The 23,963-nt window shown below is 41.9% G+C and overlaps 1 protein-coding gene across 9 annotated transcripts in view; it reads right to left on the bottom strand.

The window, feature by feature from the left end:
* The window catches only part of GRIP1 (glutamate receptor interacting protein 1), a 556,915-nt gene that overhangs the window by 146,494 nt on the left and 386,458 nt on the right, over nt 1–23,963 (bottom strand). For all 9 annotated transcript variants that reach the window (XM_084616426.1, XM_084616431.1, XM_084616424.1 and 6 more), the window contains exon 2: nt 15,456–15,536. In XM_084616426.1, coding sequence (XP_084472552.1) covers nt 15,456–15,536 — 81 coding nt within the window. The remainder of the gene's footprint in view (nt 1–15,455; nt 15,537–23,963) is intronic.

The raw sequence follows: 23,963 nt of genomic DNA, 5'->3' as shown, positions 1-23,963 counted from the left end.
ATGTCCCTTGAAAATGGACACTCTCTCTCTCTCACACACACATATTACATCCTGAAGAATCTTAAGCTCTGAAAACTTTAGAAGAGAAGGAATATAGAAAAGACTAATGTCAGTCTGTCTCAATATTAAGAGTATTAAAACAACCAGATACAAATTCTGGTTCATGTATGTCCCAAGCACGTCTGTCTTGCTTATCTTATCCATTTCAATGACTCTGTTTTTTCAATATCCAGGTTAATGCAAAGAAAAAATTCAATGCGGACAAAAACAGGAAGGAAGAAATAATTGAAAGATTCAAGTGAAATGAAAGAGTAAAAGTTTCAACTGAATGTTATCTACCAGGTTAAGATGCTGTCTTTAATCTGAAGCAGAAATTCTCTTTTGTTTTACATATGATATATACTAGAGATGCAGCATTAAGATATGGAACATATCTACGGCGATGTGGCTCAAGCATGTCTATGAGAATACATGATTTCTTCTTTTCTTAGAGAAGGATTATGAGAGAACAGGTGATTTCACTTTGAGGTGAAAGGACATCATTAAACTTAAGCAAAGCAAGTGTCTACTTGAGGGCCTGCTCTTGTCCATGCAAACTCTGCATCTCACAGGATCCCGCTATCTCCTTCTCCTCCACTTCAGTCTCACTGTTAAAACAATATACTGCCACACCCACTCAACCTTATAGGAACAAGACCAGAAGTGGAAGAAGGCAGCTCATGACCTGATTTTCCCTTACTCCCAGCAACGAATTTGGGATCTGACTCTTGTTTGAGGTCAGCTGTGAGACCTAGCATGCCAGTCTATTCTGCCATTGCTTTTACTTTACCCTTTATTATTACTTTTAATTTTTCTAGGGCAGCACTGAGCTCCAAAGATCTTTGAGCTTACTCCCTCCCATGGAGACTAGCAATGTTGTTGCTAAAATTGACAGAGGCACCTCTGCACTGAGATTCTCTATCGTCACTCTAGAGTCTGATTTCCAGAGGTGCTGGGCACCTGTACTTTCCATTGATTCAACTGGAGTTTCAGGTGCTCAACTCCTCTGTTTCCTTGAATTCTCATATAAGGCAAAGATGAATTGTTAGTATCCTTGTAGTTCCTTCTCCTGCCACTGAAACTTGAAGAGTAAAACAGCATATTAATGCAATGCTCAGATTTTGAAATCACAAAAGACAATTTTCGCTGTAATTTTCTCCCTCTTGTTTGTCTGTTACATAAAAGCTTAGGTAATGACAATGGGTTGAGCTCATTTGTTTCTATTTTTAACCCAACTGATACAGGAAATGCTAGTCCCCAGACTTGGCTCTTGATTGAAGGCACATTGGTATAAGTTTAGGTCAGTGAGGGTAGGGTCACCAGTCTTTAACTTGTATGAGGTACTTAAATGTAACTTGTGGTTTCTTTTTTCTAGTTACAAATTTATTCCCATTTATGGTCAGGACACCAGTATAAAGGATTCCATTTGAAAAGCATGTAGATAATTCTCGGCTTTATTTCCATTTTTATGACATCAGCTCTCCTTACCCACTTGATGGGAGCATATCCCTTTTGTTCGTATCAGTTTTAATGTGTTTTATGGAGCTGAGATTTATCTCACAAAAATATGATATATTAGAAATTATCTTTATTCCTAAATATGTAATAATCAGCTCATTAAAATGGACAGAAAGATTACCTTTGCCTATAGGCCTGATTTAAGATTTCCCTTAAATTTATTTCACACCCGTAGTAGAGGATCAGGAGAGACTGCTGACTGTGTTTAATATTGACAGGAGATAGTTGTCTAAATTGAAGAAGCACTAGACTACCTCATCTAAAGATTTGTTTTTTCAACAGAACACACTGTAATTCTGATCATTTTAAAATTTATATGTTAGGTCACCCCCACCAGGAGTTCTTGGACTAAAAGTAGATAGAAGTGGTGCCCCCTGCTTGTATAAAAGCATCTAATAAAAGTCTGTCATGATTTTTGTAGAAAATGGTCAGTGATTCTACGAACTTTTTTCCCAAAATAAACATGTATAAACTTCTACGCTGATTCCACCCCCATGAGAAGCTTTTCTGCTTGTAAATAAGCTACCTAAAGGCCAGGTCTGTGCTAGAAAAGGTTTGCTGGTACAGACAACCCTCTCAGTGTGGACACTGCTAGCAAAAAAAGTGCTTTTGCAAATACACCATGTAGTGGTTTGTCAAGTGAAATAAGCTATACAGGCAAAAACATTTTTATTCCAGTATAACTATGCCTACACTAGGGCTTTTGCTGGTATAAAAAATGTAGCAAAAAAAATCCACATCCTTAACCGACAATGCTATCTTGGCAAAAGTTTCTAGTATGGACCTGGCTTAAGCATCGTGGAGAACAGTCATACAGCAAGCTCCATTCTGGAACTTGCTCCCTTGTTGGTTTGACAAAGCCTTAGTTAGCTGATCATTAGGCCATGTTTCAAAGGTTCATTAGCTTACTGAGGTTTGGCACAAGTTCTTTGGATAAGAGGTATCTTATATCTCAAAGCTAGTGTGGTATTTCTCAGCTCCTCCAATTTATGGAGGATGTTGGGAATTAATCCAAAGAACATCTGCCTAGTTCTAATTGCTGATAGTTGTTATGAACTTGTGGAATTAATTTTATGTTTATAATGTTTTAAGGGAGCCAAAGAGTTGTGCAAAGGATACATGTGTTATAAAACCAGATATAAATAAATAAATGAGAGGTGGTGTCTTTTTAAAATGCAAGTTGATGAACTGCTGTGCTTAAAGGCCATCTGGTTCTCAGGTATTATATTAGCCACTACTATTGAAAAAAAATATTAGTAACTAGTGTCATTAAAATATTGAAATCTGTCTATTTATCAGTCAATAAATGGAATATTGTAGCTTCCTACTCCAGTTTCTATATATGGAAAATGGGGACTTTTACCTCCCAGAAATGTTGTGAGGATCATACTATTTGAAACTTGGATTATGAAAAGCACTTTGTACCATCAGTTACAAGCATTTCTAGGTTATCTCAGATAATACTTAACTCAAGCTTATTTGTTTAAATATTATTATTTTTTGTTGTGGGGTAATCTGAGGTTCATGCTTTCTATGTGTTCTCCAACTCCATTTGCTTTTTATTATATATTTCCTTTTTGTTAACATATAGAGAGTAATGGACCAGAATGTTAACAGTCTCGCTAGATCTTTACACCACATTTATCAGGATGGTATGTGAATGGCTTGTTGGGCCTCTGATTTTGCCGGCACAATTTTGCAATGAGTTTCAAATGCACTGGGAAAATGTTAAGTTTTTACTGACTTTATTAAAGGCCCACCCTTTTGGCCAGAACTCAATCTGAAAGGTTTTAGAAAAATCATACACATTTGCCCACAGGCGCTGGCCTCCTCCTTTGCCTGGGGGTACTCAACCCCCACTCAGCCTCAGACCCCACCCCAACTCCACCCCTTCCTCCAAGTCCCCACTCCCACCCTGCCTTTTCCTGCCCTGCCCCTTCCCACCCAGTTCCGTCCCCTCCCCGCTCCTACCCCCCAGTGCCTCCTGCATGCTGCAGAACAGCTGATCACGGCGGGTGGGAGGCACTGGGTGGGATGGCGAGGAGTTGATCAGCAGAGCTCCTGGCAGGTGCTGAGTGGCAGGGAGGAGCTGGCTGCTGGTGGGTGCTATGCACCTGCTAATTTTTTTCCGTGGGTGCTTCAGCCCTGGTTGTTTTTAAAACGTCAGACATATTGCAGCATTAATAGATTTCATGGTAATGATGCAGTCTCACTATGGTCTTGGTCCATCTGCAACATTCCCCTGTGGGTGTTCTAGGAGCTCTATCAATTTTGATCTCTCAGTTTTGCTTACATAAGCAAAACTTCCAGGATCATTTCTTTACAGAAATTGACAGGATCTGATCACTCATGGCTTTCTGGGAGACCTATAATTCAGCTGTAACGTGTGTGTTCTTTGTTTTCCAAAACCTTGTTTTTCCTCTGACAGAGGTTAGCTCATTTTCCATATTATTTATCTGCCAATTGCTCGGAGTCACAATCTCATCTACTGTGGGAGAAAGTTGTACTGTGTGGTGGATTGTTGTCTCATGGTTATCAACTTTCAAGCGCGGCTTCTAACTGCTCCACTGATATAATCAATTAATATTGGAGCTTGGCACCTCTCCCAGCCTTGATCAATACAGTATATACTCTGTCCACTTTAGGGAAGTAAATTCAGGATACTGTTTCTGGCTTATAAATTACAGCATTCCTTTCTTGATTTTAGTATGGTGCCCTTCTCCCCCCAAAGTTGTGTTCGTGTTTCTTTTACTTCTGGTCAGACTTCCTCTGTAACAGGGACAGTTTAACTTTCTGTACCAGTTTTAATTCGCGGCTACTGGATAGAGCTCTCTTTCATTGGTTCTTCACTGTATGATCACACTAGAGGACATAAACAGCCATGTAGATAAAATGTGAAGAGAAGGTCTGAAGGTTGCACAAGGATAAAAAACAGTACCCAAAAGAAAAAAATGTCTACATTCTACAAACATGTTGTATTTTACTTCAAAAATTATCAAAGCCACCCTCTATTCTAATATAGAGATCTGAACTGTACATTCCCTTGTATCAAAATTAGGTGTATTAGAGTCTAGTGACATTATGAAGTGAATGTGGAGCTAAAAGTATACTCCATAAAAAAGAGCCCTTGATTCCTCCATTGTATATTTAAATGTGAAGGAAGCAAAGGCTAGTTTGGAATGACCCCCTAACTCACTTGTGGCTTTGCCACTCATTGTGGACATCCCAAACTTCTGTCAATAAAACCTTTATTTCACACTATTATGTATTCCATATACATATTCTCTCCCTCTCTTTTACACACACACACACGATCAAGGAAGGCATATGAACTCTAAAAATATAAAAAAGAAAAGGCATCCGATGAAGTGAGCTGTAGCTCACAAAAGCTTATGCTCAAATAAATTGGTTAGTCTCTAAGGTGCCACAAGTCCTCCTTTTCTTTTTGCGGATACAGACTAACACGACTGCTATTCTGAAACCTGTCTAAAAATATAGTTACCGTCTTTTATTCCACCAAAAGTAAAAGGAAGTAGCAGATTCTCTTTTGGAAAAAACTGGCTAACTTTGCCTCTCCAACATGAAATACATATTAGGTCACTTTTTCTTCATATTGGAAAGGCTGATACATAATAAATTATTGAATAAACAGTAAATATACTTCGGTATACAGATCTGCTCAGCAGAGTGAACGTACTATTCATTCCCTTGCTATTATCAGGCCCCATATAATCATTATATAGAAACTGAATTGGAGATTTTTATAAATGTTCCATTAATGTCTTTAAAAAAGTTTGTAGAGGATGCCTTAGAGGAACAACTTCATTACCTAAAACTCCACAATGGAAAAAAGAGAGAAAAACTGCCAATTGAAGGAAGACTGAAGCAGGTACGTGATTAACAAAATCCAAAAGTCTCCAGGAGACCACCACATTACTCCAACCTTGAACGAATAAAGCAGAACCTCTGCTGGCTGTTATTACCATTTATACATTTCTACCTATCATATTAGGGAGACAGAATTTCTTACAACAGATTCACTTTCTCTGACAAATTCAGGAGGATTTTCTCCTTCGAAAAAGTCCAGGAAATGTCTATTATTTGTATTTCTAAAGGCAGCCATCACATTAGTATATAAGCAAATATATTCATTAAGATTGACACTGACTTGTTTCCCTCCCTAGGTTTGGCAGCTGGCCAAGCCTCTGGCTAGGAGTTGAGCGAGGGGGATGTCACCGCTTCTGGGGAGCCCCACAGGTAAGTGCCACCCAGAGATTGACTCACCCTGTCCTGTGCCCCAACCCTCTGACCCCTCCCACACCTAAACTCTGCTGCTGGGGGTGGGGGAGCCTGGTAGGGAGCCTGCAAACCCCGACAACCTCCTCCCTAGCACCAGCAGGGGTCCTGGGCTGTGCGCTGCCACCTGCCCCCCTGAGCACCAGGTCCACCCTCCCCCAACACCCACAGTGTCCCTGGGCAGCTCCCCCCAAGTTTTAGTTGTGGGTATTTTTAGTAAAGATCATGGACAGGTCACAGGCCAGGAATTTTTGTTTACTGTCCATGACTTTTACTAAAAATACCAGTGACTAAAATGTAGTCCTAACAATGATCTTGTTTATGTAACAATCAAGGGGTTTCTTTTTTCATTTTCTATAACAGATAAAATTGCTTTTGTGGCTTTTTGTGCAATGATACCAACACAATAAATTTTAGGGGAAAATCATGTTTTATTTCATGTTAAATTCTTGAAAGAAAACTGATGAGTTTTCAGTGTTGTAGGGAGCTCTGCAGCTGTTTCAAAAACTATTTCAAAAGCCTCCAGTCAAACTACTGACATACATAGTGAGTAGGGAAGCCAACAAACATGACAATTTCAGTATGTCATCAAAAACGACAATCAGAATACGTCTTTGCAAATACAATGAGAACAGCAGGTATAGAGACACTTACTAGAAGGTCAGCTGCATTTCACAGGTCAAAAAATCCGTTTCTCGTAGGAAATCACTCAAAACACACAGTATCACTGATTGCTTAGGTGAACACTAATGGATCTCTAAGTGCTAAACATTTCTCCAGTTGCTGGCAAGTGTGAGAATTTTAAGCTGATAAAATGCAGTGTAGAAGGAAAGAGAAAAATATACTTGTCTGCTCACAAGAAAAGGTCAGTGACATCTGTAATCTGACCAAGGTGGTGCCATTTGACTTCCTAGTCTCATACTTACCACCATAAATCGTTTCCCACATGTGACGCTTCCAGGGATACCCAAGGTTGAGAGGCACCTCGCTATCACCTGCCCTTAGCATGAGGAAGCCTTGTCCATGCCTGCCGTGGGTCAGCTCCCTGACTGCACTGGCCACAGGCAACACAAACATTCCCGTCCCAGGTCTGCGGAGGCCCTGTTCTTGCTCTCTCTACGGCAGTGGTATGGAATTACATTTTCGAGGGGGGGTGGGGCGCAGTATAAGGCAATGTCCAAATCTTGGAGGGCTCTCTAGTGGAAACACGTCAATTCTTCACCTAGGTGGCAGGGACTGGCAACCTATGGCACATGTACCAAAGATGGTACATTGTCATGCAGACTGCTAGCCCAATCAGGGGCACATTTTGGGATGCACTTCAGTTTATTTTCCCTCTGTTTTCTGTCATGCCATGTACAGGTAAAGTCTGTGTATCCAATTTTAAATTGACCCAAAATCCTGATTATTCAAATGAGCAGTGTGTCCCTCATGCTCACATGGGAAAACAGGATTTTTGGTTCCGAGGGTGGACAGAGAAAAGGGAGTAGCTTCAGGAGACGGGAGCCTCCTTAGTACTGCTTGAGTTGGGGGAGCTGCAAGGAAGTGGAGGGCAGTGCGGGAGGCCTGGGGAGCAAGGGATGGCTCCCCCTGCCTTTGTTTTACTCCAGCTCCCAGCTAGGGACACTGCTGTAAGGATGACCCTGCCACCTGGCTCTGACCAAGGACGATACAGTTACTCAGCTCCATCCCAGGCTGCTGGTAGTTCCGGCTCCTGCGCTCCCCTGACTGGTCCTGGCTGCAGCATCCCTGTCCTGCCTCTAAGTACAACCCTCTCCCCTGCCCTGGCTGGCATTTGCCAGTTTGGAAGATGTTCTGCAGCTGGGGAGGGAAAGGGCTGGAGCCACTGGGAGCTTGGGGTAAGCTGGTAAGTTGGGGTAGCAGAGCTGTTCTTACAACAGAGCCCCCAGCAGGAAGCAGGGTAAAACAGCTGAAGCCTAGTGGGACAAACAGAAGAACACTTGTGGCCAGGATCTGGCCCACAGGCTGCTAATTGAAGAACACTGCTCTACAGGTTAGCAATCTCCTTGGAACGTCCGACCATCTCCTTGGAACGTCCAGCCCCTCTCCCACTGGACACTGGCAGTATTCATAGATTCACTGCCTCCAAAGAAGCAGTGCACCCCAGTTTACCAGTTACACCTCAGATCACCACTCCACTTAACACAGAGGATTTAGATATGTTTATAGTGAAATCAAGTAAGAATTTATTTAACAGAGTACATAAATTCAGCAAGTAGTAGTACTGGAAACAAATGATTATATATAAAATAAACCCATAACATGTATTCTAGAACCTAGACTTACTTAAATTAGATACTTTCCTGTTTTATAGAGCAATGCTCACTCAAAGTCCTTTCATCATTTTACAGCGAGGGTTGGTATGACCCTCCATTTGTAAGACAAACTGTCTGTTAGCTTGTCTCCTCAGTGAAGGATACTGTATGTTTCCTTGCATTACTTGATATACAAAACTAATCCGTTGATCTTAGTTATAAACAAGACATCACCCTGCTGATTGTCTTTTCCTGTAGTTTTTCTTTCTTGTAGATTTCACAATCTTATCCTTGGTACCTGGCTTGGTACGCCAACAGGCATCCATTGTCAGACATACAATGCACACTACACACAAGACCAAACAGAGAAGTGTCTGTTATCTCCTGTCTGAAAGGAACACATCCGAGGTATGACACCTTCTATACTCTAAGAACTCCCATACCTTAAGAACACAATTTTCAGCATAGATACATAACTCCTTAAATATTATCTGTATATACATTTTGCAGTGATTATGACGACCAGTGTTCTACTGGCTCTTGGTAGGGACCTTACATGCCACCCTTTAGTGAACTATTATGTATATTTCCGATCCAGAGGATTCCTGTAAGACTATGAACCCCCTGTGCCATCTGCCAGTTGGCACCAAGAGGTGATTGGGTCACACCAAGTTCTTGTATGCTCTAAATTTTTCCTTCCCCGATAAGGCCTATGGAACAGGTAATTTCTGATATTGTGACTTATTTCTGAAGGAAGAACTTTCTCTCAGTCTGCATGAGCATGGATAGCCAATGAAGAATATCTAATACTTTTATAAAGAATAAAATATTAGCCAGGCTAATACTGTATCAGTGAACGTGGTTTGTCGAACACACCAGATACCTGAACGCTTGTAAAGTTTGAAATAAACAGAAGCCAAAAGTAAAGCCGGCTTGTTTTGATAAAGATTAAAAGGATGTGCTGGGACCTTTTGCAAGTCTAAAAAAAGCTGCTACTGCACAACCTAGCTGAAGAAAATCCAAACTTTGTCCATTGTGACAATTGCCAGGAGCACAATAGGGTCGTCTCATTTACATAAAATGAATCAGATTGTACTTGCTCTCATCTTCTGCACACTTGTTCCTCCTTCTGCTCTACGAAGGTAACTCCTGATCTCACCATGGGTGCAGAAGGCCTTGTATTCAGTGGACCGGATGCCATTCTGGCACAGAAAGGCAGTTGGGAGCAAGATTTGACAATGCCCAACACCCCCTGCACATCATGGACCCAGGCTCTGCAGGAACACAGTATTTTTTGGGGAAGTAGGACAGTAGTGAGTTAAGGAGGACAGCATGGAACTGCTGCTGAGTAGATCAGGCAGTGCAGAAGCTACTGCAGCTACATTACTGCTCTGTAGCCTAAAGCAAAGGAGATTTCTCCTGCCCAGGAAGGGTCCCCACTGTGCAGCCCAATTACTCGGGCTGAGTGCTGTGTACAGGATTTCACTCGGAGAAGAGAAAGCAATATGGTTATAATTCCCATCTCTAAGTCAGTAAAGCTGCAAATAATTACAACACCTGCCAAAAATTACAGTTTTCAAAAGTTCTCCCCAGTATTTTGGTGAACATTTCAAGCACTGAAACGTCAAATTACGAACAATCTGCCATGCTAAACACATTTGGCTTAATAGGTTTTCAAAGAAATATAATCCTTATTTTACAATGATTATTTTGCTCCTCTGTGCTACTCAAACAGATAAGGAGACATACATTATTATTCAGGAAAGCACTGCAGAACTTGCTTGAGTCCATCCCTTTCCAGACACCATTTAAGCACATGCTTAACTTTAGGTATGTGCTTAAATCCTATTGACTTCATTGGGCCTCTTTTGCCCACTCTTGCAATTTTATCACTACTCTCCCAATATTTGGTGTTTTTCTTAATTCCCATCTCCTGCAGAAATGAGAGAGGATGAGAAACTCAGCTTTCAGTCAAAAAAAGTAGATTTCTAGTCCTCCTGCTTGCAGAGAAAAGCTGGACAATGAACACTAAAAGATCAAACATCAGGAGCAAATAAGAAAAAAAAACAAAAATGTATTATTTGTAAAGTCTCATGGTTTTGTGGGGCTGACTTGTGATTTTTGAAAATATGGGGCTGGCAGCACTGCTTTATGAAGGTGCTGGAGTGCTGATCTGAATAGGGATCATTACCTGAATCAGGGCCAGAGTCCCTGCCCAAAGGATGTTGCAATCTAGTACACAGACAGATTACAATTCAGCTGCATAATACATCAGGTGCCAGTCTGAATTTGAATTATGCAGGCATCTTGCTGCGATGAGAGGAAATAATCTGTCTCTCACTCTGTAACCTGTTTGTCAGTGCCAACACCACCTCCATACTCAGGATTAATTTTACCACAGAAAAGAAACTGCAGAGCTAACCAGTGATTCAAATAAATACACACACACAGCATGAATTCTAAGTTTTAAAATGCAATTTGGGTATAATACTACTACACATCACTTTAATTAACTATCATTACTTTGAGAAATTCGATAAATCCCAATGAAAGAATCAGTCATTTGTTTTTGGGTCATCCAAAGACATGATAAAATTGACAAATACCCTCATCATATGAATAATGCATCCACTGTGTATCTAAAACAAGCTCTATTCCAAAGAGATGTTTAATCCATTCCCTGCTTTTGGTGATAAAATGGAATTAAACACAGGGCATTTATTTCATGAAATGCCTGGTTTGGGCTGCAGGTTTGTCACGTTGATAAAAATGTCATGGATACAGTGACTTTACAGTTTGTCCACAACTTTTCCTTGTGTCTGGGATTTCACAGGCTGCAGAGGTGTAAGGGTCATGCGAGCCACAGGCTGACCATGTTTGCTGTCACAAAAGCTCAGGGCAGGTGATCCAGCAGCACCTGAGCCAGGAAAGGAGTGGGGGATCATGGGAGAAAGCCCCACATGCATGCTGTGTGAGAGCCAGTGGGCTGGAGACAGGAGCTGGGCCAGCCCTTTGAGACAGGCGCTGCCGCTGCAGGGAGAGTGAGGAGTTGGATTGTTCTGCGCCTCCACCTCCCCTCAGGGCCAATCATCATCCATGGGCAGGACCAGATCCCCAGAGGACATCCCACCCTAACAGCAGGACTGGACTTTACCCCCTCCATCATGTGGCCCCATCGCTTTCAGTGGCGTTCCTGTGACTTTACATTCCATTTCTCCTTAAACCTGTGACTTTTACTAAGTTTACCTTGACTGTTCTGTAATTTTTGATCAAATCTCCAGTCCAACTTATAGAATCCTAGAAATATAGGGCTGGAAGAGACCACAAGAGGTTATCAAGTCCAGTCTCCTATGCCGAGGAAGGACCATGTATACAGAGATCATCCCTGCCAGGTGTTTATCTAACCTGTTCTTAAAAACTTCCAATGATGGGAATTCCACAACTCCCCTTGGAAGTCTATCCCAGAGCTTAACTACCCTTATAGTTAGAAAGTTTTTCCTAATATCTAACCAAAATCTCTCTGGCTGTAGGTTAAGCACACTAATTCTTGTCCTACTGCACGTGAACATGGAGAATAATTGATCCTCATCCTCTTTATAAAAGCCCTTGACTTATTTGAAGACTGGTATCAGGTACCCCCTTAGTCTTCTTTTCTCAAGATTAAGCATGCTATTTTTTTAAACCTTCGCTCATACGTCACATTTTCTAAACATTTCATTGTTTTTGTTGCTTTTCACAGAACTCTCTCCAATTTGCACATATCTTTCCTAAAGTCTGGTGCCCAAAATTGGACACAGTACTCCAGCTGAGTTCTCACCAGTGCCAAGTACAATAGGACAATTACTTTCTGTGTCTGACAACACTCCTGTTAATACACCCCAGAATGATATTAGCCTTTTCTTAACTAGAATCGCTGTTGGCCCATATTCAATTTCTGATCACAATAACCCACACATTCTTTTCAGCAATATTATATCTACCCAGTTATTCCCCATTTTGTAGCTGTGGATTTGATTTTTCCTTGCTAAGAAAATAAAAAGACAGAGAATGTCATGTGAAACTGCTTCAGAAGTCTTACTAAAATCAAGATATATCATGTTTATTGTTCTCCGCTACACTAGGCCACTACCCTGTCAAAGAAGAAAAGTACGTTGGTTTGACATGATTTGCTCTTGACAAAACTATGTTGGCTATTCCTTATAACCCTATTATCCTCTAAATCTTAAAACTGTTTAATAATTTATTCCAGTATCTTTCTAGGCATTGAAGTTAGGTTGATTGTTGCAACCATTCTTAGCTTGGCTACCAATTCAAACTTGAGACATACATTACACCCCAGTAGGGTTACACCTTTTGTTTGTGCCTCCTGTCAGCTTTTGTCTTAAGAGCCAAGGGCATCTCTCGAATAAGGCAGAAATGGTCAATTCACCTTCAGATTTGAACAAATTCTCTCTTATACACAGAGACAGAAGCCGAAGAAAAATTTAAGGGACTTCCTCTACCGAAGATTCTTGAAGACTATTTTCCCAATGGATAGGCAGATGGAGAAGAGTACTTTGTTCAAAAGATAAGGACCTCCTTTTTCCAGGTTTTTTTAATTGCTCATTGTGATGGGGTGTACCCCCCACAGTGGTACTGAGAGGGTTGAATTAGGCCAGGTGGGCCCAATCAGCCAATTAAGCCGCAAATGAGGGAGATAATCTGCTTGGGGAGCTAATTGCAAGGAAGCTCACCTGTGAAGGAAGAGGAAGTAGGCACAGTCAGTATAAACCCAGGAATCTGGTAGCAGCAAAGGCTTCCCAGAGGAATTTTGCAGTCAGCCTCTGTTTAGTACAGAGGAAAGGAGGGAACCAAGGGAAATAGTAGGACCCTGGGGGCCTAGCCCTGTGGGAAAGGCATACACTGAAGAAAGCAGGGTGGGAAGAGAGCCAGTGGGATACACAGTAGGAAGAGCCCAGGGAGTAAGCAGCAAGGTTGTGGACTAAACAGAGCTTGGCTGCATGTTCTAGGGATCCTGGGTTGGAACCTGAGTAGAGGGTGGGCCTGGGTTCCCCTATGTGCCCCTGGGGAAGTAGCACTGGTGGGGCAGTGAACTGGAAGATTGCCTGGGTCACTGGAGGAGTGACAGGGTCAGGGCACTGGGTGTGAGAACTGCCGGAGGCCCCTTGAACAGAAGAGACTTTGAAAGATTATATGCTTGAAGTGGGGAATGCTGAGTGACCTGGCTGGAAGGCTGAGTAACAAAGAGGCAGCAGCAGCTCCTGGAGTGAGAGAGGAGCTGTGGACCAAGAGAGACAGAGAGAGACAGTGTGCAACAGAAGTGGTGTCGGCATCATGGAGCTAATCCCCAGAACAGCCAGGAGGAGGCGCCATTGCAGCAGTAAGTAGAGCACTCCCGTCACACTCATCAACCGGAGATGGTGTAAATGCTACTCACATTCAAGGCTGAAACTGGAAGAATCTCTGCCAAGCACAAGACTTTTAGACACTGGTTCTTCTCACTTCTTCCACAAGGATTATATTGGGAACACAGAACACAGCCTTATAAGTGTGCGTTCTTCTCCCAAATAAAGTAGGCATATTAAATGCAAGTCTGTGATGGACATGTGGCACAAACTGTTTCATACATAACTTTAAACTTCAATAATTCTCTCCTCCTCTCTCAATTTCAATTAAAAAAATTCCAAAAGAATACAATATAATAAATAGATACTTAATAAGTTGAGTTTTATTGCCTCATGATGTAAAATACTACCCAGTTATGGTACCAGCAGAGATCTGTATTCACCTCAGGAAGCACTGAATCTTGATTTTTATTGGACTGGAAAAACTAGTATGGGACCATGTAATTAAAGATTGCATAATAATACACACAGAATAAAGGCAGCACAGGAAATCTTTATTCTGGAGCTTTCTAACTTTTGAGAATTTGACTTTCATTAAATGAAAGGGGGCAGAAGGGAGTTGTTTGCCTATGTTCTTTTGGATAGAAAAAAAATAATTCTGTTATGCCCAACTGCAATGCTTTCCTCCATCACTATATCATCAGGGTTTGAACCTTGGACCTTCAGCACTGCAGCACAGACCACAGAGACAGTGTGACTAAGACCAGGTTTATACTACAGACCTATATCGGTAGAACTATATTGCTCAGGAGTGTGAACAATCCACACCCCCTGAACAACACAATTATACCGCCCTAACCCCCTGTGTAGACAGAGCTATGTCGACAGTAGAGCTTCTCCCATTGGCATAGCTACTGCCTTTCAGGGAGGTGGATTAACTAAGCCAATGAAAGAAGATCTCCTGTTGGCGTAGGAGCATCTTCACTAAAGCGCTACAGCGGCGCAGCTGCATTGATGCAGTGTTTTAAGTGTAGACCTGCCCTAAGTGGCACTCGGTCTGTTATATTACAGCTCTGAGTTTGTGGAACCTCTTAGTGGAATATCAGGCCTTGCTCAATAATAAAGGCTGTGAAGTCACAGATTTAGAAACACTAGTTAGTAGAACTGAGACTTGAATTTCTGGTATCTGGTATCTAGTACTGTGCATCTTCTACGAGGTCAAATGGTATTGTGGTTGGGAGAGGGGGTAGCCACATCATTTATTTTGCCTGTGTCTCATCAGAGGAGGTTCAGCTTTGCGTGGCATGCTAGAGTGAGATACCAGCATCGTGTATGCACAGTGCTGACGTAATGTTGACCGAGTTTAGCAGTTAGCCTGAAGCAAGCTCTGCTGAACAAAAGACTAATGGGAAATGTCAGCTTCTAAAACGTTATAACTTGGCCCAGTTACTATTATTATGTAACACTTATATTACAGTAGTGCCTAGGGCGTCAACCCAATTGAGGCCTCATCGTGCTAGGGCTGTACAAACACATAGAAAATCACAGTCCCTGCCCCACAGAGGCTACAATCTAAAAGACAAGACATGATCGATGGGGGAGATGGACAAGAGAGTTGAGGTGGGGATGGTATAATATGGGACATATGCAATTCCTAGGCAATCAGAAGCAGTGATCACAACACGCCACCTACAGAGACAGTCTGAACAGATTTTCCAAGAGGACAACAAAAAGCACTTCCTTGACCCGAATGTTAAAGTGCCCCATGCAAACCAAGGGGGCATTATAATACTTGAAAAAAGCAGTCAGGTTTTTTTTATTTTTTTTTTTATAATGAAAATGTAAGGCATCACTAGAGCTCTCCATATAATAAACCATAAACCGCTTGGTAAAACTAACAAATGATTTGGCTTCTCTAACTTGTAACGTATTGTTGTGAAAATGGGGTGAGGACAATTAAAATTTAAACTAGCTGGTCTACCTGGGATGCTCTGTCTCCTCACAGCCAATGCTCCTTCAGGTGGTTTTGTCTGGTTTGCAGATTTAGTATAGGGACTTTCATCTGAAAACAAACAAAACAAACAAACAGTGAAGGTTTCAGTTTTAAATACGTTGTAAGTGATGTATTTCAACATAATTTCTGATTTAACTAGCAATTTACTTCTCTCCCACAAAAAGGAACAATTTGATTACATACCAGGAACACTATTAGTCCTATAGGATTGTCATAAGACAGCCCCACCCTTGTAAGGAAGCCTGTGGCATAACAGTTTCCTTCCTTCTTAGACCCCAGAAATAGTCCAAAGAATCTTCCCAAGTATATATAGCCCTTGTGGGGTTCATTTAATACAAAAGTCCCATCCATATAAATCATAACAAACAAGTCCCATAAATGAGAATTCCTCCAGCATAATCCAAACAGTATATATACTATGCGACATACAAGCCCTGCAGTTCCTCACGAAGCCCTGTCAGCATAGTTATTCCACCTCCCCAAGAGGCTGTAGCTATGTCAATGGGAGAAGCTCTCCTGTCAACCTAGCACTGTCTACATGGGGGGTCGAGGGGGGGGGGAGAGAAGAGGGTATAACTATGTTATTTGGGGAGTGGATTTTTACGCCCCTGAGCAATGTAGTTACACTGATGCAGGTCTGTAGTGTAGACCTGGCCTAAGTGGGATTAAGGGTGATGCTCCTCTTGATCAACCTTGATCCTTCTGAGAGTCACTGGGTTTGGCTAGCAGGGCAGATGGGCCATCCATTAAAGGCAGAAACAGGTAGAAATGAGTTGCTTCCTGCTTCCCCATAGCAGCCTTCTCAATGGGGGAAAAAAAACAGTTTACAGTGCACCTTTAAATATAAATTACCACCAGAGAAAGACTTCAATAGGAACTATATGTGTTAATTAGGCACTAGTATTGATAGTGTTTACTTCACTTTCTCAATCAAAAGAAAAAATAAAAGGGAATTAGAGCCTACTTTGTGGGTCCCTTAATCTGGTTCTCGACCAGCTCTTTATGCATTATCAAATATTTCTATTTGCATACTTTTTTCTCTTTAAATTGGGAAGGACCAGTTAGTTTTTAGAATATGCATACAGCCATGTGTAAATACAGATCAATAGCTAAAGGAATCTAAGCCTAAGTTATCTAGTGACATCTTGAGATGCATCAAAAATCAGTAGATGAATAATATAAACATATTTTTGGCTATCAATTTTTCTTTCTAATGGACCCTCTTGAGATTTTTTTCTCTCTTTACTGATTACTGTATTTGTGACATGTAAAATCTCAGACTCCATTAGAATATTATATCGGAGGGTAAACCATTCATTTTTATTCCAATAAGATAAGGGTTTGGTCAGTATAATTTAAAACCAGGTCTCAGATAAAAGACACTACAAAGAACAGTTCATTTTTTTCAAACTACAGATCTTCTACAACAAATTCCACTTAGTAAGGCAGACTCAAAAAACAAGCTTCTGAACATTAGCAACAAGGTAAAAGGCTGTTGTACAGCCATGCCCCTGGAAGGGAATGGAGCGAATAATTAAAAGCATCTCAGTGCATCAGGTCTGCAAGATATCATTGCTTCTACTACAGTAAGATTAACTCCCATTGCCATAGAACTATACAGTCATAATGAGAAAAACAACACAGCCCCTGCTACTTTGTACCCTAGCGTGAAGCCAAAAACCATAACAAACAGGCTCTAGAGAGAAACAGACAGGATACTTGAAATGGATTTAAGTCATGCCTATGTTAAGACAAAGGTGGACTTTGGAGGAAGCACCATCTATCCTTCCACCTTAAAAAAAAACAGTTTTGGTAAAGCTACTTTATTGTATGAGGGGATACAGTCCTCTTGGATTTTGAAAGGAAGGTCTGGAGAGAGAAGTTAGTGCTTGTGAAAGAAGCTGAATTGATCTTTCTCATCCACAGAAAAGGCAACGCACAGCTACTGGCAGTACAAGGTTCCCCACGCTACGCCAATAGGGGGAAGTTTAGATACCCCATCCATGCAATCTTTAGCTCTTTCTTATAGAAGATGCCAACTGTGATGGTAACTATTGTGGCAGTGAAACTTTTCTATTAAGAAATGAACAGAGATCATTAATGTAGTTTCACATAATCTGATGAACAATGATGACGTCTGGTTACTACCAATATCTGAACAGGGGGCTTATACACAAAAAATATCCATTGAACAAAACAGTCCTGTCCTAGTGTTCCTTGTTAAAATATTCAATTGAAATGAATGACTTTAGGCAGACTGGAGAGAAGACAAAGGGAAGAGGAATTCTCACAAGTAGACATTCACACCCTATTTCTAAAGAGATAAGTAAATCAACTAACATTTCCTGTGAGAACAGGATTTTCCCAGTATCTCTCTGCATTTTAGGGGGTCCTGGTCTCAAAGTGAAGTTTATAAGGCTCACAGGTGCCCAGGTAGATTTGAGTAGGTACTTTGTGTTGCCAGACCCCTTGAAGAAGCAGTGCAGATGGTTGCACTATGAAGATCAGAGAAGAGAAGAGGGGCCAGTTAGTCAAAGTTTCCTGGAGCCAGTGGCTCATATGGCTGATAAGGCACATCAGTTTCATAGCCAATGGTACACACAAGGGAGTGTTGGGGCCAGCATCACATCCAACTGCTTTGACTTTCCTAACTGAAAGGAGCAGGTACCCATTTTGCAGCGGGGTAAACTGGAGGTGGCCTTTCAGTGTGAGATTGAGTGAAACTTGAACCTTCAGGATTGCAGTTGAGCACCTTAATGACTCAGCCACTGCACCTCTAGCCAACACCCCAAAAATGTAAAGGGTAAAAAGCTACAGATAATCTCCATAACCTTTAACTAAAGATTAGGTGAAAGGGTGGTGGATTTCAAGGCTTGTTATATGGAGAGGAGTTACGTGGCATAGCAGAGGGGCATTCCATTATTCAGATTAGATTATAGTCAGGAGTATAAATATCATTTAGATAAAATCCTGAATGTAAATATATACTGATTATTTAACATTCATAGGGAGATATTCCTACCCTTTAATTAATTTCTGTTACACTAAACTAAGTGTTTTGTTACTGAGGAGCAAAAACATTTATCTGCAGCACTTTCATATACACAACTACAAATTTTGCCTCTTATATTCACTAGCTGTTTCCCATTTCTAGAGAGATCATACTGCAGGTGTTCATTTTTACTACGGTGGAAATAGCACTGCTCTGTAGATGCAGTCCTTGACCTGCATTCATTGCATCAACGGATTTTTTAAAAAAATTTCCTCTGGCTGAGAGATTAGACAGTCTGTGGTAAACAAACAATTTTTAGTAAGTCACTATGTTGTACCGCGGTAATTGCTATGCTAGCAGATTCCTTAACTTAATGACTACAGGAAAAGCTTTTCATGTTAGCTATCAGGTTTCAATTTCCATGGCTATGAAGACAGACAAATTGCATATTCCTTGTAGTTGTTTGTACACAATACTGAGCAAGTTACCAGAACATTTTCATTTACATCTTTCCTGAGCAGAATGCAAAACTAATCTTTGAGGAAAAGTCTCACAGATTACTGACATATGAACTTCTTAAACTGGTAAGCAGAATAGCCTTCATTCTTTTACCTGTCCTTTCTAAAATTATTGCTGCCAATGGTAAAATTTAGTGATTACATATACATCACATTACACCTTCAAAGCCCAATACATACATACACTAATTAATTAGCACTATCACTATCACCACTGAAATCTTTACAAATGACTTATTTTGTAATAATTAACATTAGTGAGATCCTCCTCGTTCCCTGTGCACTGGAGGGCAAAGACCACAATATCTAGTTGCAAAGATTATAGTGACCACCACCACCGCTGCATATTGTATAGGCAACTGGTGCAATGTGTCCACTGCCTATCATTATAATTAATATTGTCTCATTGTTTCTTTGTGCTCCCCAGTCTATCTATCAGCATCCATCTCTCTGGGACAGAGACCATCATTTAGTTCTGTGTTTGTACATCATTCCTAGTGCAACATGGCCCTGATGCATGACGGGGGCTCCTATATTCTACTGCAATAAAAATAATAAATTCTTTCTACAAACATATACACTGTACAATGCATACATGGGGGCTTCCTTGTTTGTTCCCTTCCCCACCATTTCAAGTATCTGCTCCTGTACCTAGTCCCCCACCCCCCACCCCCCCCCAAAAAAGAGAGAGAGAGTGTGTACTACGTGAGATCTTTGGTGTTTGTTGTACTCAGTTTGATAGCCTCCTTAAAAAAAAAATTACTAAGCAGTGACAAGACAGTGAGTAAGAGGAAAGTTGTAGGATATCTCCTCCACAGTACAGTACAGGCATTCAAAACACCAATTGGCTTAAGATGACTACATTATTTATGTGTCACAACAGATGACTGTGAAAGTATCTGATAACATAACTTTGCCTGAAACTGTAATACCACCAATAAGAAGAATCTGTAAGACAAATCCCCGTGTCAACACTTCATGAGTCCCTCTTCCAAAACCTTATTAACCAGCCTGAGGTATGTGCTTTAGCTGCTACTGCAGCTTGTTAGGGCAATAACTATGGAGCCAATATACAGTAAGGCCCAAATCCTGGGCAGCACCACACAGCCTGAGAACTGGGCTGTGCACTGCTCTGCCCTACAGGATGTGAAGGGGATCTTCTTACCCCAAATTGCAGCACAGTTATGGAGCTGCCATTTTAGCTCTCCTTCACGGGAAGGAGATGATGGGGGGGAAGGGATTCACATGCAATGATCCCTCAGTCTCACCCTGTTGCCTCTCTATAGCACAACTGCTCTCCATTCGCATCTGATGGGACACCCCCTCTTTACTCCACCACTTACTTGCACAGAGGGAAAGCACCTGTTTCACAAGTCTCTGTTGCTAAAGAGGCCGGTGGAGGATTTGACCCCAAATTCATGTATCTGATGCATTTCAAGTTTGGTTGTTTTTTACTTCAAGACTCCGGAGATAACAGCTAAAAGGAATTGTAGCAACAGGGACCTTGGATGACATTTTTTAGGATGAAGAGTTCTGTCCCTCTAAAGGCATTTTCCCCGTATACTTCACCCCCTCTCCCACAAAGGCCCCATAGTGGGCTAAGTTAGACTTCTGATTTAGGAGATCTGAACATAGCACTTTCAAGAGCCTAATAATGCTGCTCTTGGGTAGACCTGAGGACACGGACAAAGAGACATCAGTTGTTCCCATCTCCAGGTTCTCATCATGTTGAGTTCTGATGTAACCTCAGCCTCTGTTAGCCCATGGAGTTTGGGATATAACCCCAACACAGGTGTACAGTGTTATGCCATTACACCTTAAGCTGGCCAGTGTATTTTGGGCACCCACCAGAAAATTGTAGTGCTCTATATTTGTAGCTGCTTGTTCTGTGTCGAGTAGCATGTTTGGGGAACAGTACAGAAACATATGCTTTACCCATATATTCGCCTGTACAAAAAAGTATTGATCCTGGTGTAATTTTTAAAGAGACAGTATGATGATGAGGATGTGTTGAGTTGTTAAGAATTAGTCCACTACTGCTGAAACTGCAGTGTCTCCAAACAAGTTAGTTTGTCAAAAACGACTGAAATTAACAAGCACATGCCTCACATTTTCTGTCTTTGGAATTCCTAAAGCTAATATATCTGAGTCACAGGATGACAGCTCTAGTATTCCTGAAACTCATAATGAAGAGCATTATGAATAACAGGAACAGAATTCAGACGCACAAAGGCAATAACATAGATCTTACTCCACTCTACATGACACTTCTTCTGCTCGGTCAGCTCTAGCTAACATTAGGTTAGCAATTCTACTGTTTGTTACTGCTCTGCAGCCATCAGATCCAGAAGGGAATCTGTTAGACTTATCCAAAACTCTCATTTTCTGCAGAGTATTACATTTGTAGCAGCTGTTAAACGCTAAAGGGTTGGGTTGCTAGGACCTCTTCGGTTACATCCATAGCTTGTGGTTAGAGCAGGGGCGGGCAAACTTTTTGGCTTGAGGACCACATTGGGTTTCCAAAATTGTATGGACGGCCAGTTAGGGAAGGCTGTGCCTCCCCAAACAGCCAGGCGTGGCCCGGCCCCCGCCCCCTATCTGACCCCCCTGCTTCTCGCCCCCTGACGGCCCCCCCCGGGACCCCTGCCCCATCCACCCCTCCCTGACCGCCCCCAGACCTCCTGCCCCTGACTGCCCCATCCAACCCCTCCTCTCCTTCCTGACTTCCCCCTGGGACCCCTGCCCAATCCAACCACCATGCCTTCTCCCTGACTGCCCCCGGACCCCTGCCCCTGACTGCCCCCCGCCACCCCATCCAACCCCCACCTCCTTCCTGACTGCCCCCCATTCCCTGCCCTCTGACCACCCCAACCCCTATCCACACCCCTACCCCCTGAACTCCCCTGCCCTCTGTCCAACCCCCCCGCTCCCTGCCCCTTACCACGCTGCCTGGAGCACCGGTGGCTGGCGGCGCTACAGCCATGCCACCCGGCTGGAGCCAGACATGCACAGCGCAGCACCGAGCACCGGGTCAGGCTGGACTCTGCAGCTGCGCTGCCCCAGGAGCTCGCCACCCCGTCGCCCAGAGCATTGTGCTGGTGGCGCAGTGAGGCTGTGGGGGAGTGGGGACAGCAGGGGAGGGGCCGGGGGCAAGTCTCCTGGGCCAGGAGCTCAGGGACCGGGCAGAAGGGTTCCGCGGGCCATAGTTTGCCCACCTCTGGGTTAGAGCCCTTCACAGCAATAAAGAAACTTTGCTATTTCTTACAAGCCCAAAGGTTGGAGGATGCTTAGGGATAGTGGGCCCACTGAGGATAGAGCCTACTACTATGAGTAATCCAACTGAAGACAATGGCAGCCATCTATCCCTAATTGAAATGAAGGCATTCTGGATGACAACATATTAAAGTAATTTCACAACATGTATGCAATATCCTGCACAGGTCAGTAGCAATATTCATGTGCAAATCATGGATAGTAATGTCACATCTTTGAAAAGGTCGACTTTACATAGCAACCTGATGAAATCAAGAATAGTATGCCTTATACAGAAAGTGAATTTTACTTTGTATAATTAATATTTGCAAAGTGCTTTGGAGGTTAAAAGCCCTATGCAATGTTAAATATAAAGTATAGTTTAGAGTGGATGAAAAACAGCTGTATCTAAGTGGGAATAGTTTGTGATGCCCCAATGTCCTGAAATTTTCTAGGAATTATTGTGTATTTAGAAAATCTACCCGGATTCTTGATGTTACACTTGGCATTAACATTTTCAGCACAGTAAGAACTGCTGTTAATAAAGCCATTGAGAAAAACATTTAGGAGGCGGCTGTTCTTGGAAGGAAGAACATTTTGGAATATTTACTTTTAAATAATGCAAGAGCCCAGATTAGAACTAATATTATGGATTGACCAGGGTTACCACAATGTCTCAATCTGTACTGGAGAGTTTGATGGCCTATAACAGCAGAAAATAGAGGCAGTGCTGGCCAAATGTTTTCAACGTTGTGTAACAAACACTGTCTGAATTTACAGGTTTCATAGAACAGCACAATGTCAACAATCTACTACACACATATATTATCCTTTTTCAGACTTGTCATGAAACGTTTAAGCATAAAAATATGATCCACCATTTTACATCAAGTGGTGCAAAGGGTAAAAATTCCACGAGCACCTAAGTCCCATTTTTCAAAAGTGGCTCAAGTGGCACTGACTTCCAATGAGACTTCAGCTCCTAAGTGCCTAAGTCACTTTTGAAAATGGGACTTCAGCAATTTTAAAAATTTTACCCAAAGAGCTTTACATTCAAAACTTTAAGTGCCGGAATGGTCATGAACGAACTATACCTCTAAACAGCACAAATATGAATGTAATCATTTTATTCACTTTTTATTGCACTCTGTGATTCTCACCCTTACCCTCTAGAAATCATCATTAAGAAAACTTAAGGCCTTCTATTTTCCACTTATTTGGAAGTTTTGGGGTGTGTGTGTGTGTGTATTGGGAGAAACAGGAGGAAGAGGATGTTAAAAATCCTGAATATATTATTTCTCCTCCTACACTTAGCTGACTGTCACATGCTGTATCTGCAGACATCATTCTCAAACAGTACTAGCATCCAGCAAATAACTACTAGCACTCTAAGACATACATAAGGTGAAAGAAAGTTGAATAAATCTTTATTCTATTCTCTGAGTTCTGAATTAGAATAATAGAATATCAGGGTTGGAAGGGACCTCAGGAGGTCATCTAGTCCAACCCCCTGCTCAAAGCAGGACCAATCCCCAATTAAATCATCCCAGCCAGGGCTTTGTCAAGCCTGACCTTAAAAAATTCTAAGGAAGGAGATTCTACCACCTCCCTAGGTAATGCATTCCAGTGTTTCACCACCCTCCTAGTGAAAAAGTTTTTCTAATATGCAGCCTAAACCTCCCCAATTGCAACTTGAGACCATTACTCCTTGTC

The sequence above is a fragment of the Lepidochelys olivacea genome, assembly GCF_965140295.1.
Source record: "Lepidochelys olivacea isolate rLepOli2 genome assembly, chromosome: 1".
NCBI classification, from domain to species: Eukaryota; Metazoa; Chordata; order Testudines; family Cheloniidae; genus Lepidochelys; species Lepidochelys olivacea.
Note: the sequence above shows the minus strand (reverse complement) of the source record. Positions and strands in the feature narration are given on the sequence as shown.